This window comes from Podarcis melisellensis (genome assembly GCF_964234715.1).
Source record: "Podarcis melisellensis genome assembly, chromosome: 2".
In the NCBI taxonomy this organism is placed as follows: Eukaryota; Metazoa; Chordata; class Lepidosauria; order Squamata; family Lacertidae; genus Podarcis; species Podarcis melisellensis.
In genome coordinates, this window is record NC_138529.1 from 51,054,197 (window position 1) to 51,072,017 (window position 17,821).

Here is a 17,821-nt window from a genome sequence, read left to right on the forward strand (position 1 = left end):
TAAATAATGGTTTATTTTCTGTGATGTGCGCGATAAGGAAAAGAGTTATTTAGGGTCCAAGACGAGAGTGAATATGCTTGCTTATTCATGTTTCAAACATGGCTGGGAAAGTTAAGGAAATAAATATTAGCAAGGTAATATATGTGTCACCAGTGCTATTTGCAGACTTTAAAAAGCAGGCAGAAGAGATGACTTTGTTGGTTTTTTTGCCCATTTGCTTAGAAATATTAGAGATGCTGGAGATCCAAGGCTAAGGGCAGCTGAAATGGGTGGACCAGACCCTTAAGCATATGGGATCATCATAAGTGATAGTGAAAATAGCAATTCTACTATGATTTGTTTAGCCTGATAAAAAAGCACTGTGAAACTCTTATTAAAAGACTAAAAACACAGGCATGTTTTTCTGTTAGCGGAATAAGTCTTGTCCCTGTGTGGGTAGATATGTCAGATTACATCTAATATGCGATAACATCTTCAAGTTTTGCTTTGATTTGTTGTTTCCAACTTGCTTTGCCTTCTGCTGCCTTAATAGTGTCTCCACTGAGATTTCATTCATTCTAAGTCTTTGGGCAGGGCTGACAGCTTTAAACACGAAGCATCCAGTTTATACCAACTCATTAGTGCTACGTCACATAAATGTGCAAATAATTGATTTGGCAAGTTTCAAAGAGAAGGGTTTTCAACCCTAAAATCAACCTTTAAAACTTCTAAAATTGCTATAGGGGTTTCTACAGCCTTAATAAGAAAAGCCCAAACTATTTCTTCTTCTTCTGGAATTGTCTTGTCTTCCACCACCTCTGAAATTATGAAAATTAGATGTTGCTACATGTGTGGCTCTGGCCTCCAAGTAATAATGCATTCTTTTTTTGTTATGTTTTTAACTCATGAGTTGCATTCAGGCATCATGCTGGATGGAATGGTGGTTTTGTCCTGCAATAAGTAGTCAAGAGATGCTTCCTCTGATGTCCAACAAATAATTAAATTCAACCTTGGTCTTATCTTTGCTCATTGTTACCTCTTACATGCTTTCAGATATCATGAAAATAAGAGAACGAGCCAGGCTCATGTCCTTTTGTCACCTCTTGCTTTGCTCATTCCTTTCTCTCATTGCTCACCTCTTGCTTCTTAATTTCCAAATGTCCATAACAGGCAGAGAACCAAAGGTAGGACCACTGGGGAGTCATGTCTCTTCCAGTGTGTTTCTGGATGTGGGGTTCAGTCTGAAAGATCTGGATCTTGTACCTTCAGCATAATGTTGTTGTTTAGTCGTTTAGTCGTGTCCGACTTTTCGTGACCCCATGGACCAGAGCACGCCAGGCACTCCTGTCTTCTGAAGTTATTTTCCATCAGTAGACATAAATCAGCTCACCTTAAGCGGTGTTTTCACCCCCTTTATTCCTCTCCAGGCACCTTAGACCTAGGTGCTGAATGTAACCCTCCAGGCATCTCTGTCTAACCCCTGTGGCTTGCACCATACTCACTGGTCCTGCTCTGCACCTTCCCAAGTACTTTTACCCAGCTAGAATGTGTTTATACTATGAAAACACTGCTTGCTTGCCTGGATGGAGGTGTGTATGTTTGTGTTTCATGCTCCTATGTAACAACCCAGTTTTCCCATCCAGTTTTTCCATCAAGTGTATGATCACCAGAGAACCATTACTAATCCAAGCTTGGGATGATGTTACACTTGCCTGCCACATTCACACTTTGCATTGTTAGGTGTGCACTTTAATTAAAACACACACACTTAACCATGCTATTAAAAATGTAATGTGCAACTGAAGAGGCTCTAAGTAGGGGATGGTAAACTATATTTTTTACAACAAGCTTTAATTGCCTTTTTTCCTTTATAACATACAAATGCAATTATGAAGCATGCACTGACAAAAATGTACATGCTGTTTTGTTCTATCTTGCATCAAGAACATTCACTCATGGTACAAGTAGCACAGCAGAGGTACAAAGATGTTTGGTGTTTAATGTGAAAACAGCATCAGTTTTGTCAGCACTATGGAATTCTCTTTTATTTGAAATTACTTCCCACCAGAAATGGCAAAGTGGATTGGCTCCTTTGCCACATTTTCCTCTCCAACGAAATGAATTTGGGAATCAACACAGGGGTCCAGACCAGTGGCTGAAAGTCACTGTACTAGTCAACATGTTGCTTAGTGATTAAACATAGCTGTACTTCGGGCTAGGCTGAAATGCCTGGTAGTAAGACAGATGAACAGCTGGCTAGAGCAATTAAAGTCAGAGCAGATATAGTCCTTGACATCTTCATGTCTGTGGTACTGGATATATTACTGACTTTTCCACTGGGAGACTGAAAAGAAGCCCTTATCTTCTTCCTCATCTGATAGTCTGAGCACGTTCACTTGGAAGCAAGTCCCCAGAATTAGAAGGAACTCCAAGGGTCATCAAGTCCAACTCCCTGCAATGCAGGAATCTGAAAACCTGGTTTGAATCAACACGTACATTGTGCATTGTGTTGCAACTAGCCCCTTGTCCCCTTCCCGCCAGCATACTCTTTCGAAGGCTAAACGTATTTCTTCAGATTTACCCACTGGTTCCCAGTGGCTTTTGCTTTTTATATCTCGAGGTTTGCCTCTAGTTCGCCTATTGCTCATGATCAGCAAAATCACAAGCCATCCCTCCTCTTCCCCGTTCCATTAATCCGCCAAGGACAATGCTCTCTTCCTGCCTAAGGTTCTTTGCCGACAAGGCTCGTCCTGCTAAAGCCACAGATATTGCACTTCGCCCTGTCTAACGCCGGAGCCGTGCCCGTTTGCAAATGACATCATACCAGGCAGACGACGATGCCCGCCCACTTGTTGGAGACGCGCATGCGATGCCGGGCCAGAAATCCAGCCGCGGGTTTCTCCGAGCTGCCTGTAGGCGTCGCGGTGGGTAAATGCCTCGCTTTCTGGGCGAGCTCTTGCGGCTCCGCTCTGCAGGCGGCAGGTGGCGCCAGATCCCGCCTAGAAGCCGCCGCCCCAGCTTGCGAGCGTTTGCGTTCCCGCAGGCTCGAGCTCCTTTCTCTTGCGCACTCGGTCCCAGCTTCGCCTTCAGTAGCATTTGCAAGCAGCCGGGCTGAGGAGCGAAGCGCTGTCCGTTCAGCACCACCTAGTCGAGAGCGCGGGGGGAGAGCAGAGCCAGCCCTTTTGCGCAATCCGGACAGAGCCTCCTTCTGAGAGCGCGGTGTGCCCTGCAGTAAGTAGCCAGCGCGGGAGACTGGCGGGCTCCGAGGTGGGTGGGCTGGGCTGGGCTGGGGGTCTTGCGTGGGCGTTTGGCTCGCTCCTTCTGCTGGTGAAGCGCCCGTTCGCTTGTGCCTCTCCTGCCCAGCACTCCTGGCGCAGATTTATCAGCTCTCCGGAGAAAACGAGGGCTTTCCGATTCCCTTCCTGTTAAAAATGCAGCCCCAGACGCAAGCGTGTCCATCCTCGAACGGCAGGCTCAGAACAGGGGGGTGGCTAAAATAATGATTCTGATTAAACACCACACCCCAAGGGGTTAATGCAGCAGTCGTGATTAAAACAACAAGGCACAGTGCAACACGCACACGCACACACAAAAGCCCCAGGCCAGAACCACCCTTTCCTTGTGCAAGTCTCCTGGTTTCCTTGGATTTCTAACAAAGCAGCAAGGCGGGGTTCGCTCATCTGACATGATCGTGATTTATGGCTTTGCTTATTATGTTTGGATCTAAGCAAGGGGAGGCTTGATCTGGAGTCTCTTGGAAGGTGGCTCAAGAAGCATGCTTGGTAATGATGTTCTGTTGTTTTAAATGGTGCCCAGAGATTGCTACCAAATGTGAGATGCTTCCCCCGCACCCACCAGTAACTTCCCCCAGTGAGCTAGCAGAGACATTCAAATGGAAAGGAAAGGGTGATAGGCAAGGTTGATGGAAGCAAGGCAAAGCAACATCTCTCTTCCTTAATTTCCAGTTTTCTCCCTCCCTCTTAACGCTAGTCGTCTCTATGTTTTTAGGTCTGGAAAGTGAGGTCTAAGGATGGTGAAACTTGGGAGCAATTTGAATGACAAGAACAAGCAGCAGCCGTCCAATGAGGATGGCTTTCAGACGGTTCCATTGATAACACCCTTGGAAGTAAATCATTTGCAGTTCCCAGCTCCGGAAAAGGTAAATGGAACAGAACAGAACAAAACAGGAGCAGGCGACACTGTCTTCCCACTAGTTTGTTCTGTTGTCCCTTGGAAGCGTTTTTTTTTCTTTTAAAGCACAGCTATGGTTCCAATTAAATGCTACCTTATAAAAAGGGATTGACTGTTTCCTGTGTGTTTGTGTGTGTGTGAGAGAGATTTAAAGCCCAGCAGACACACCACCAAACCTGGGAAATGGTTCATGACTGAAGTCTGCAAAATGGCAGAGTCTGTTCAACAGATTATTCACTCAAATTTAGTGGGGGAATAAATAAAGCTGCGTCTGATTCGCTAAAATGATTTTATAAATCATTGTGTTCTGTGCCTGTTCTGAGATTGTGATGATTTGGGGTGTTTTATTTTACAATTCTCAAGAGTGTAGTTAATATCTGTAATCCATACTGGTTATTCAATATTACACTAACCTTCTATAGATGAGCAGGTAAAATAATGCAGAGGGTCGTTCAGTGCCTTCATCTCCTCCCTCCCCCATAAATGGGCTTCTGGGAAGTGATCGCTTTTGTGAAACTCATAATCAAACCTCGTAGCTTTCGACTGGCATGCTGAAAAGTGGGCATCATTGATTAGCTTTGCATCGACCTGTTATCTTTATATAGCCTGTTTTGTATTCCATACACATTGTTAACTCCCAACTGTACTGTATTTGGAGAGATAATGCAATGCCATCAACACATCTCACCATAATACTATGTGCCCAGAGCATCTATGTAGCATTAATCCTTATTGGAAAAAGAGAGCCACTGCAGTGCTGCGTCTTAGTATTTTAATGAAGTATATACAATACAAAGAAGGTGTTGCCCTCATGGAGTAACGACAGAGTAAATACATTTGATTCTCAAATTGCACATGTCATAAATGTTCAGAAAAACATGTTGATATGGGTGATGTAATGCTAATATATCTGTTGGCAAATAGAAAAGGGGAAAGGTGCAAGAGCCTGGGCTCGATTACTTCAGTAAAATCAGACTTGTGGTAAAAGACTGTAATATGCCTAGTGAATCATTATAACAATATAGAGGAACTCCGTTAATGCAACCTGGGACTATGCTATGGTAACTGAGGGAGGACTGAGTTTGGTATAAGCAAGGAGCGATGAAGACAACCTGAGCACCCACAATTTTGGTTGCAAGAAGGTAGAATCCAAACTGATTTCTCAGAAGCTAAGAACACACAGTTTGCAAGATGAGTGTTTGTAGTGTGGTGTTAAACTTCTGGAAGCAGGTCTGACATTGGGGTTTAGAATTGGATATTTCTTTTATTTTCTTATATTTTTCAAAAAATAAGGAAGAGGGTTGCTTCCTAAGTGCTAGTTTTGGGGAGTTGTTCCTTTCCTGTTGTCACTGCAAAATAAGACTGCAATTCTTTCTCCGTCCTCTACCTCCCAAATCCAAGGCACACATTTTGCCAAGTAGATTAAACATTTCAACAAAAATAAAATAAAAATGTGGAAATGCAAATCTGCCCCTCCCCCATTCTTTCCTTTTCTAAATGAAAACAGTTCCTCTGAATTCCACAGGAGTAGCCTAGTGACTGACACATCAGTTGTAGCATGTAGGCAAGAGCCTGTCTGCTTCATCAGGGGCACGCAGTGGACTGTCTCCCTGACCTCTTCAGATATATGATATGAATAAAACCCTTGCCTATGAAATCAATTTGCTGTAGTTTTGCATGAACCTAAATGGTTGGTTCACCAAAAAGCATGTTTTGCCTGGGGCTTCAAGGTCCAGTGAGTAGCATTAGCAAATCATTTTATCACCCTCATCACTCCATATCTCAAAATGGGAAGAGGAGGCAACTACTGCTGGCCTGGCTCTATTTAGGCAAAAGCTCGTGGACCAAGTGGATGAACCAGATCTCAGAACTGCAGCCTGTTGTAGGTTGTGCAGCCCCAAGATCTGGCAGGCAAGCGCTTAAGCAGGTATACACAGGGGGCCAGAAAGCTGCAAGGTCAGCATGGACGACAGCAGCTTAAGTAGAGTCTGGGGAGCTAGGCTAAAATAAGTTGTTGCACAAGCAACTGCTGGGTTCACACTGACCACCTTCATAATGCTGCAGCTCAGCTGTGTGATTGATGACAGTGTGAGTCGAGAGCTGAATCAGAGTCTTCATTTAACATTTGCTGCCTCATGGGTGGGTCAGATTAATTTGGCCTCTAGGGCGTGTAAGGCATAACATCCTGGTTGTTGCTGTTGTGGTGGTGATGCTTTTTGGAGGAGTGAGAAGGATCTCATGGTTTTGTGATGCAGAACCAGGAGGTTTGGGATGGGGGATGCTGTTCGAGGGAGACGCACACCACAGTGCAACTAAATCCTTATGGTGTGAGGACTCAGTATCTGTTGAGGAACCAGCAAGCTAAATAGTGTGGAAGGCTCTTTTGGAAACCCGACTAATGTCTCAGATAAAGCAATTGTTTTATCATTACTTTCCAAACCCCTTTTGTCTCATTCCAACAATTTCTTCCGGTCCTGAACGCATCACTCATGTAAGGGTAGCTCACCTTTTATTTGATTGGCAAGGTGGACAGCAAAAAAAGATCACACTTGAAGCTGGCCCACCTAGTAGGATGGAAAGAGAACTTAAATTACCTTCAAGCTCCACATGCATCTTTGAGCACATGTGGAGCTTTTGACTGAGGAGTGAATAATAATGAACAGTCATGATGATGATGCTAATAACAGCCAGCATTACGTTGTTGTTATACTTTAAATTTTCATATCAAACAACTAAGAAGCTTTTAGTGAAAAAGACTTTCTCTCCTTTTGTGACAGCACAAGGCAAAACAAGGTGTTAGATGTATCACATTTTATTATTTTAAACAAATTAGCAGGTGTTTCTGCTTGAAAATACAAGAAAACTTTCCATTATGTGCAGCCAGGCCACTGAATTTTTTTATACTGAAAAAGAATACTGTTGTACTGAAGTACTGAAGAAGAATACTACTGAAAAATCATTTTAACAGTATGGATCCGTTGTCTGGTTCCCCACTCAATGTGACTTCTGAGAATAAATGTGCTATTCTCATGCCAACCCTTCCATGGATGTGTAGTTAATAAGTAAATATTTCTTACAGCCAGTTGACAGAGGTTTCATATGTAGGAGCTATAAGTAAGAGGTCAGCTCTTAAAAATACTGAGTATTTCAAATTATGTTGTGGGATGCTCTGGCCCACACTATAACTTACTTAAAATGGATTAAATTGAACATAGGCACTTGAATGGTGAGTAGCCAAAGAATAGTAACTGAATAAAATGATGATGGAATCACCACTGTATATTCTAATTGTTTCCTTTTCTTTTGATAGATCTGAAATTGGTCAGTGTTGGAAACATGTTAGTAGGTGAGATAGACTTAGCTAAGTGTAGCTTTTATCTATGGGAACTCTGGAGCTGATTGGAAGCACACTGGTTTGTTTTATATTGAGTGTGGATTGGTATCAGTTGCCCAGGAGACAGATCCTTAAGAAGTTCCTATTAATTAAATGAGGCTTTGTTTGAGAAGAGGTTAAGTAAGGAAGGAAATTTTCCCCAACTAGAAAATCAGCATGTCCTCCAGCAACCTGTTGATGCCCATGAGGGTTTTGCTGTAGCTGAACTACAATGGCCTTTCCAAATTCTCCATGCTATTTGTGTGTGGCAAAATTGTATGCATGTGGTTGGGGGCATATTTCCCTCAGAAAACTCTTACAAGAAATTTTGCTCAGGGGTAGTGCACATCTGCTTGGGATGCAGAAGGTTCCAAGTTCAGTGTGTGCCATCTCTCAGGACCAGTGGTGGGAAAACCCTTCTCCCAAGACCCTGAGGAGCCATTCCTAGTCCCAGCAGGACCAGATGGGCTAATTCTTGGACCTGATCCTAGTCTTATGTTCTTGCCTCTGTTCCTGTAACCACGCTCCTGTTCTGCAGAACTCATAATTCATCTGTTTTCCAAAATCCATCCCTCTTGTTCTGACATATCATTCTGTACTTTTTAGATAACCTGGGTTTCAAGTGCAGAATATGTTAAATCATAATAATAGTAAAGCGGAGATGTGTATGTTTGCTTAATTTGCACAAAGGATAGTAGTGGCTGATGCAGAATGTTTGTATTTTTGAAGGAGCTCTGTGTGCAAGCCAAGGTGGGGTGGGGCCTCTCTCACCAAGGCCTCCCTTTTCTAAGCTGTGTGCTGAGCGCTTCTTTCTCCTACGTGTGTCACTGAGCAGCAGCCTTCGGTGGACATTTTGTGAGCATTTGCACATGAAGATGTGAACAAAAATGTGGCAGCCACAGAAGGAGTAGAGAAGAGAAAATGTGTGCATGAATGTGAGAAAAGAAAAGGAGGTGCTGGTGAATGAGAGAAAGGCAGTGGTTTGTTTGGGTTGCAGGGTTTTTGCTTTTGTTTCCCCAGTGATAAGTGTTTTCTCTTTTCAATCTTCCCAAACAGCCTCCTTAAAATGGCACTTTAAAGTTTCAGTTCTATATTGGCTTTCCTGGGAGTAAGCACTTTTGAACTCAATGGGGTTTACTTCTGAGTAGACTTGTGCTCTTAGAATGTGCTGTTAAAGCACTTGTTGAGGTTTCATAATCTCGCTATCTATCCTGACGATGTGCTTCGTAAGCTTTTCTTTCTTAGAAACCCAGTGTTCTCCCAGGCTACTAGCCTATTGTAAATGTGTGCAATAAATTGGGTTGAGCATTATCCCCATGGCATTTCTGAATGTGGATTTTAGCTGATGAATCCATTTTTCACCTTGTCTTAATGGGGATTTTTACTGCATCCTTCTTTAGCTCTCCCAGTGAAATTGTGACAATCCAAAAGGCATTTAAACAACTTCAAGGATTTTGTTGCAGAGCCAGAGCCAGTTGATACCGTTTGTTAGAGGCTGTTATCTAGTGGGTTTGTTTATGGATTTTTCTGCTAGGCTTATTTATGGGTTAATGCAGGTGTGGGAAACCTCCAGTCTGTGGGCCAAATTTGGCTTGACATAGTCCCCAGTTCAGATTGTGAGGCTGATTAACCCAAACCATGCCCACTTGCCCCACACCTGGTGTCATATATGATTGTCAGATGCAGGGCAGGTGGTAGAGACGCAGCTGATCTCAGCAGAAAGCAGGGTTGAAGTCACTACCCATTAGCATCTGGGCTTGTCTGCACAATTGAGTTTTCTGCAGCTGATTCAGCCAGAAAGCAGCTTTGCCAACCTGGTGGGAAGTACTAAGTATCAGTCTAGTGAAGGGTTTCCCAAATGGGTCTCCAGCTGTTTTTGGACTACAGTTCCCATCATCCCTGACTACTGGGCTTTCTAGTTAGAGATGTTGGGAGTTGTGGTCCCAAAACAGCTGGAGACCCAAAACACCGGTCTAGTGGTTCAATTGTTGGGACCTGGGAGACCAGTGTTCAAATCCCAACTCAATCACAAAACTTCCTGGATGATCTTAGGACTGTCATCTCTTAACCTAACCTGCTTCATGTGGCCATTGGCAGGATAAAGTGGGGGGAGGGGGGAACTATGTATGCCACCCAAAACTCATTGGAGGAAAAGTTGGGATTGAAATGAAATAAATCATAGGGAAAGTTGCCAACAACTGAGTCCACCAGAGCTTTGTTTTTAATGGAGAATTAATGAAAGCAGTGCTCCATGAATTTTGTGTTCCGGTTGTGTGTCCTTTGCTTTGGTGGCCTTAAATGTCAATACATTGTGATGATAAATGACCAATTCTCAGGTGATTTGCAACATACACAGGCAGACCTGTGCAAGCAGTTTTCTGACACTGGTGGGTCACAGTGGAGCATGGGTAAATGCATGACAGATTGGAGAGCAGAACAAATGGGCCTGCCCTCAAAAGCTTCGTAGATCTACCAGTGTTCAGTTCCAGGTTTTGATGGATAGGCAATGGGCTCTTACTCATTGGGCCCCATTCCCTGAGTTCCCCCAGCTCCTTATCTTCACCCCTGCTGCTGCGGTGGCACCCATTCACTTGCTTGCCTCCCTCCTCTGGGCCCAGTCCATACCACATGCCAGAGGGAAAGGGCAAGGTGTAAGGAGGGGAGCAAGGGCTCCTTTCCCTCGCTTCCCTCAGAGAGCCAGATGAACTAGCCAACAGCAAATGACCACTTTGAAGACAGCATGTGTGCTCAGATATTTCCATTCAACTGGAGTTGGTCTGAAGGAGAAGGTGCACAGTGTACTCAGTGTGGCTCTGTGACTGGTGGAACATGCAGCACATGGCACCAGGTCCTCCTTTGATGTCCTCCTAGGAGACGAGGAACCTGCACTTTGACTTCAAAGTATTGCTTTTTATTTCCCCTGTTTATTTAAGATATAGGAATATTATTATTATGTTTTATTCAAAAGGATAGTGCCATTCTGGTGGTGTTCTCTACAGGTTCAAATGCACTACACCCCATATAGACTTTAGGTTTCATATTGCTTTCTGTCACATTAGGAAGGCTCTCTGCACATGCCTGGAGGTATTCAGCACTTCATTTCATTTTCAATAGAACCTGGGGCTGGATTCATCTAATGAGATCCACCAGCATAAATCTTTTCCTAGTGCACTAGGGCTTTTTTGCCTCTTCTCTTTGTCTCACGTGCCCCCTGCCCCCCAATTGGCTTTGGGGTGTGTGTATCAAGGGAACCCTCAGAAGAGTGCATGGGAGGGGGAGAGGAGAGATAATTCCATCTGGGAAAATGAAATGCTTGTACTGATGGAACAATCTCCTTAGTGCCCTGCTGTATTCCTTCTGGTGTTCCTTCACAATGGAGCAACATTCTGTTCATGTTCAGAGGAACGTTGCTCTCCTTGTGTGTGTACACACACACACACACACACACACACACACACACATTGTTCCCTATGGGGGAAATATTTTGTTTGTGCCCAGAGGCATTCAGCTCTATATACTGAGTTGGCAAACTTATTCATAATAGCAGCCAGAGGCACATGCATACTTATTATGAGAAATAGATGTGTGCTTGCTTCCCTTGAAAGCAAGAAATTGCTTTCTCTGAGGGCCAGGTGAGATGTTAATTAGGTTGGATTCATTCCAACCTAATGGAGAGGGCTCCATTCCATCCCCTGCCCCAACCCTAGCACATGCTCCCGATAGTATGGGTACTTCAGGATTGCAGTTAATGGAAGAGTAGGCCTCAAAATGGCCAATAATGCCAGTGCTAAAAAGTACACAAAGACGTAACTTGTGAAAAAAAGAAAAAGAAAACCGGTATCCTAGTTACATATCAATGATGACTGCTTATACATGAGCTGCTACCCCTCAAAAAGAAACCTTTATTAACTCACTGAATGTGATAGCTCAATGTGTTGTAGTCGCCAGAAACCTGAACAAGCTGTTAGGAACAACTGGGGGGGGGGGGAATGACATTAAAATAATCAAAAGATGCTTCTGCTATAAACTGCTAAGGTACCCAAGTATCTTTAACATGAAGTAGGAATGGGGGACCCTGGTGTGCTACAGATACTGGACTACAAATCCCATCATATCTGACCATTGGCCCTGCTGGCTATGGCTAATGGGAGTTGGAGCCCAACAACATCTGGAGGGACAGAGTTTCCTCATCCCTGACCTAGAGCCATCCAGTTTATAGAGGAGATAATAAAAATGAGAAATACTGACATACTGGGGGATAATAGTGAATAGAAACCAGCAGTTTCCTCTTTCACAATACAAGCATTAGAGGGCCAGTGCTAATAATACACAACAAAAATACTCCCACACAGGTTAATAGCATGCATAGCATGTATAGCTTATTCCCCCAGGGTGCAGCCTATAGCAAACTGGAGCGGGGGGGGGGGAGTCTGAATAAATCCATAGGAAAGAGGAATAGTTAGCAGGGGTGGACATTCTTGTGCTTAAAGTATCTCTGCATGTTAGAAAATCCTATCAGAGTGTCCTCCTGTGGTTCCTCTATCCCTGTATTCTTATGTCTGTCAGCACTTCCTGTCAGACTCTAACAGCCGATTGTGGGCGCAGGCAAAAACGGCTCACTTGATGTTATAGTGATGGCAGGTGAATGACAAGTGGGTGGCCCTATGGTGTGTGGGGGAGACAAGGAACCAGCCCACTAGCCGTATCCAGTTCCCTGACACTGTGTTAGGGAATTGATGGACCAATAGGTGCTTCATCTGACTCTGCGGTGCTGTCTGTACATTGCTATGCAGACAGAAAACGTTTTCTTTTAAAAATGGAGATCCTCCCCGCAGCATACAAAGCATGGAGTCATGTTTCAGAATATGGAACTGTGGATTTAGAAATTGAAGTATTGCGTGAGGCAATGCCTTTTCATACCAAGAGCTTCACACTAGAGGTGATGGGATTGTCTGCGGCCAGCTTTAGATATGCAGCAGAAGGACTTGTTGGGTTGCTGAGATGACAGAGTGGACTGTACCACTTCCGGCTGCAAAAGGGTGGTGCAATTTTGTAATACTTCCCTGACATCAAACACATGCACCCATCCTCTTCCCTGCACATAGCATATTAGGGAGAGAGAGTCTAGCATAGGCACCTCCTTTCTGTGTTTATCTACTTGCGGGATTCAAAGCCTTGACTTCAGCTCCACTAGCAGTCTGAAAGGAATATGGTCCATCCTCTCAGGACTCCACTACCTCATCCTCTTGTGCATTTAGATCAGGCCTGAGACTCTCTAGGAATAGTAACAGAGCCATTTTGAAAACAACTCATATGTTCTGTCACTCAGACCTACATAAGAATTGCCTTGTACGGAATCAGACTATTGGTCCATTCAGCTCAGTATTGTCTATACTGTCTGGCAGGCTTTCAGACAATGACATCTCCCAGTCCTACCTGGAGATGCCAGGGATTGAACTGGGGATCTTCTGCGTGCAAAGCAGGGGCTATGAAGCTATTTTGGGACTAATGATGTGGGTAGGACTACTTCTGTATTAGTCTCCCTTCCCTTGAAGGACAAATGTCTTTCAGTAAAACCGTAAGGGAATAATTCAGCATTCCACTAAGGAGATGTTCTGCCTGTGCAAGCATTTCAGCTTTTGGCTGTGCTGGAGGTTCTTCCAATCCCCTCAGAGCCAATTCCAGGGGTGCAGAAGGGGTGCAGTGTAGGGAAGCCCCATTGTGCAGGTGGAGGTCCTGGTGCAGGGCTTTTGCTGATGGGGCTCATTAGGTGTGTCCCATCCTGAGGCTGGGTATGTTTAGCCTGTAAAAAAAGCGGCTGAGAGGAGATATGATAGCCATTTTCAAATAGCTTAAGGACCATCTCATGGAAGATAGAGCAAGCTTGTTTTCTCCTGTTCCAGAGGGTAGGACCCAAACCAATGGCTTCATGTTACAAGAAAGGAGATTCCGCTGAAACATCAAAAGGAACCTTCTGACAGTCAGAGCTGTTTGACAGTGGAATAGACTCTCACAGGAGGTGGTGGGCTCTCCTTCCTTGGAGGTTTTTAAGCAGAGGTTGGATGGCCGTCTGTCATGGATGCTTTAGTTGAGATTCCTGCATTGGAGGGGGTTGGACTAGATGACCCTTGGGTCCCTTCCAACTCTATGATTCTTTGCTTGTTCATCAAAAACCAGATGCAGCAGACACATAGCATTCTACTTAATAGAGAGTTTGCAGAGTTTAAAAAAGCAGCATGGAATTAGGTCCAAAGAAGACCACAGTATCTGAAGTCACATATTAGGTCTCACTTCTATTTGCTGCAATACTAAGCTGCTTATAAGGAGTTTCTATATGTCCACGGGCTCTTTCTAGTGCTGCTGTAATATAATTTGTGTCCCATGCCCAAAGGGTTGGATTATTCTGAGGCTTCTGCAACTCACGATAATTCGGGGATCGTGGCTTGCTCCATCCCCTGCAATGAGGCAAACCCTGCTAGACCTGAAGATGCAGTGTCTGGAAAATAACGAGTTGTCTTTTTCTGAAATAAGCCTCCTCCAGCCGTTAAGACTGCAGCTTCTGTAGGCACTAGCCAATTGCTGATATCGGTTGTAGTCTTGTGTGTAGTTCAGTCTCTGTCAATCCACTACTTTCATTTTAAACTGAACTTCTTGGTGTGTTGCACACTGCAGTCGCACACTGCAGTCATGGGCCATGAGCAATGGATACATGAGTGTGTGCTTAACTTTCTCCTGTTGAAAACTTTGCTGGATCATGCTTATAGTTAGGAAGACATTTCCCTGCAGTTTAAACCCATTGCATTTTGTCCCTGGCAACAGAGAGAACAAAATGATGCCTCCATCCTGCCAAGGAGATCCATGTGTGGAGCAAGCATCTGACTGACTGCCACATCTTGCATTATGATCTGTGGGTGTGAACGAGCTGTGCATCATAATATACATCTGATTGGGCATTGGGCATGCATGCTTACTCCCCACATGCCATAGCTTTCAATGGGATGTACATTTTGAAACCATAGTCCCCCAGTACATATTCAGGTCATGTGTCAAAATACCCTTTTACCTCATGGTTAGATCAAAGTTGTTTATTCTATGAGCTTTTCAGTGTTTGCGGATTGTCGATGCTTGACTTAAGAGATAGCAAACATATAACATCATGAAATGGTATTACTTCCCCTATCTCAGAGGGGATGCATTTCTGATAATGTGTTCTGATAACAGTATTTTTCTTACTGGCAGCAACAGTTCAGTTTTTTGTCCAATAGGATCCTTCTCTCCCCCCAAAAAATAACAACACGAAAAGCTATTTTGTTGTGTTATCCCCGGTTTGTGGTGGAAAGCTTAATTCATGCTTACCCATCCACACCGGTTCTCTCACAGTCTGTGTTTGCATTTGTTTTTGCTGATTTCTATATATTGGTTGGAGCCAAAGTTTCCAGTTTGCCTTCATAGAATCGTAGAGTTGGAAGGGACCCTGAGGGTCATCCAGTCCAGCCCTCTGCAATGCAGGAATCTCGACTGAAGCATCCATGACAGAGGGCCATCCAGCCTCTGCTTAAAAACCTCCAAGGAAGGAGAGTCCACAGCCTCCCAAGGGAGACCTTTCCACTGTTGTTCAAAACGTCAGTCCATCTTCCCATCGCCAGTCCTGATGGGTTTACTTTCTGTGGTTTTAATAAACGTATGTGGTTCATAAAGATGAGCTGTGGAAGTAAATAGATTGCCTTTAAAATTTACATATAATGACAGCTGTTCTTGGGAAGAGTTGTAGCTCGGTGGTAGAGCACTTGCCTTGCAGGCAGAAGGTCCTTGGTTCAATCCTCAGCATCTTTGGGTAGGGCTGGGAAATAGCCTTTTCTGAAACCCCAGAGAGCTGCTGCCAGCCAACTGTTCAGATCTGGGTGGACCAACAGACAGAGTCACTAGAACGCTGCTTTCTATATAAGCTGAGTATGTACATGAATCCATGAGGGCATGATGGTCAGGGGATGTTTGTGCTGTGTGCCTCAATAAATCTGGCTCTGGCTCAGATGGAGGATTGATTCATGGACTCACTTTTCTCCCATCATAAGGCCTTTTTTTTGTAACTACCCCTTCATGAGTTCCATGTGGGACTGGGCGTTGTGAAGAATTCAGCACACACTCAGTTTTTCCAGACATCATGCATTATCAGAGGGATAAGAAACTCCCGTTGCTTCCTGCCGCCGAGGAAATGCATTAATAAAAGGGCTTTGAATTATTTTATTTTTGGGGGTGGGTAAGTGAATTACTTCAGTATGAGAAATGGAAGGGATGAAAGCTAGGGAGTGGCAGCTTCTCTGCAGAGATTTATAAAGTAGTGTCATCTAGATATTCTAGATGTCAACATAGCACCAAGCATTGATGGGCTCTTCATAACATGGAAATGTCCACTGTCTCTGCCTAGTAAGCACATCTGCATTGGGTGGAGAAGACTGAAGGAGAGATCAAGGTCAGGGAACATCACATGGCAAAGAGAAGGCAGGCAAGATAAGGCTAGGATAATCCAGGGAGGGATTTGTTGTTAGAGAAGTGGGTTTCTAGAGAAATAACATGGAAGAGAAAAAGGAGAGTGAGCAAAAGAGATCAAGCCTGATGGAGAGAGAAGAAGAGGCTGTTCTAGGCAGAGGAAGTGCAGCCTGGCAGATGGCATGGAGACTCAGGGGATCAGAGAAATGACATTGAGAGCAGAGGGGTGACTGAGAAAGGCAGGGCCACCCCAACATATTTTGTTGCCTGAAGTGGAAAAGCCCCCACTCCCTCAAGTTTAGATACCTAGGACCCAATGTCAGCCAATATAGATAGATAGATAGATAGATTCTTTATTGTCATTACACAAGTGCAACATTGCACAAGTGCAACGAAATTGGATGCCATCCCTTAAAAAACAACAAAAGCAAAACAACAACAACAACCAAACAAACCACATTCCAGCCACACCCACACCCACACCCATCAAACTCCCAGGTCACACTATCGAGTTACAGCATTCAAAAAGGCCACAGCTCTTGGATAGAAACTATTTTTCAGTCTATTTGTCCTTGACTTGATGTTTCTATATCTCCTGCCAGAAGGCAGTAGTGCAAACAGACTGTATCCCGGGTGAGATGAATCCTGCAGGATGTTGTTTGCTTTCCTAAGACAACGGGAACCGTACAGTTCTTCCAAAGATGGGAGAGGATGACCAATAATCCTTTGGGCTGTGGTTATGACCTTCTGGAGCACCTTCCTCTCCCTAGCTGTACAACTGGAGAACCAAGCACAAATACAGTATGTGAGAATGCTCTCTATGGAGCCTCGATAGAAGGACACCATTCTGGCATCCAACAAGTACCACTCATACTTACGGACAATAAAAATAAATTAGCAACATTATTTGCTGCTCTTTCATGACACCCCAGATTGGTTGTTTGAGATGCCTGTCTCACTCTGTCTAATTATAGGGCTGGCCTGAGAGAAGGGGTGTAAAAAGAAGTGGGAAAAGGGATGCAGAGCGGACCCACAATGCTGATTCAGACTGCAGATAGTCTACTACTATAAATTTGAATGCTCTCTTCTTACAAAAACATACTGCCTGTGAAAAGCTCACATGCCAAGGGTCAAGTCTTTCTACAGGCAAGAACAGCTTGATGTAGGAAAGCATTTCAAACACGCTGTGTGAAGTGATGTCGTCTCCGGAGGGGCAGTACCGTGTGACACTCTTGAATGTATAGTTCAGCCCATAGCAAGGGCTTGGGAAGGGGAATGCTATAGGACTCAAACTTTCATGTCAAGTGTTACAAAAAGACAGTGAAAAGACTTAAGGAGTTGAATGACATGGTCATAGTAACTGGAGAAAAAAGCCTAATAGTGACTTTCTGAACCAAACTGGAGTAGAGATATTTGGCAGGAGGGAAGGACAGTTAGGAAGATACCCCAGGAGGTTTGGTAGGCAACCACAGCTTGGACACAGGCTTTATTGGCCATCAGTAAAAGAGAAGTGTAGCTATTGGAGATGCTTGAAACTACAAATTTGGTGACTGAATGGACATGGGAGAAGGAAGGTGGGAGGTCATTCATTGATGAATCTCAGGTTGTTTGACTCAAATGGTAGATAGATGACTGTCTTATTCATGGAGAAGGGAGGGATTGGTTGAGGAAAACCGTCCTGTTTTGACCTTCTTCAACTGGTGACATTGATGGAATATCTAAAAAGAAATCTCTAGAAATTTCTTTGCATACCATGTGAAATATTCTCAGAACTTCAAAATGTTACTCAGA

At 44.0% G+C, this 17,821-nt stretch overlaps 1 protein-coding gene across 2 annotated transcripts in view; it reads left to right on the plus strand.

Moving 5' to 3' along the window:
• The first annotated feature begins 2,956 nt into the window (after positions 1 to 2,956).
• NSG2 (neuronal vesicle trafficking associated 2) overlaps positions 2,957 to 17,821 on the plus strand; it is a 51,665-nt gene continuing 36,800 nt past the window's right edge. The window contains exons 1-2 of one of the 2 annotated variants that reach the window (XM_081900140.1): positions 2,957 to 3,210; positions 3,988 to 4,138. In XM_081900140.1, coding sequence (XP_081756266.1) covers positions 4,010 to 4,138 — 129 coding nt within the window. In that variant the 5' untranslated portion in view covers positions 2,957 to 3,210; positions 3,988 to 4,009. Of the gene's footprint in view, positions 3,211 to 3,438; positions 3,762 to 3,987; positions 4,139 to 17,821 lie in introns of those variants that run through there. The other variant, XM_081900141.1, reaches the window with a different exon arrangement.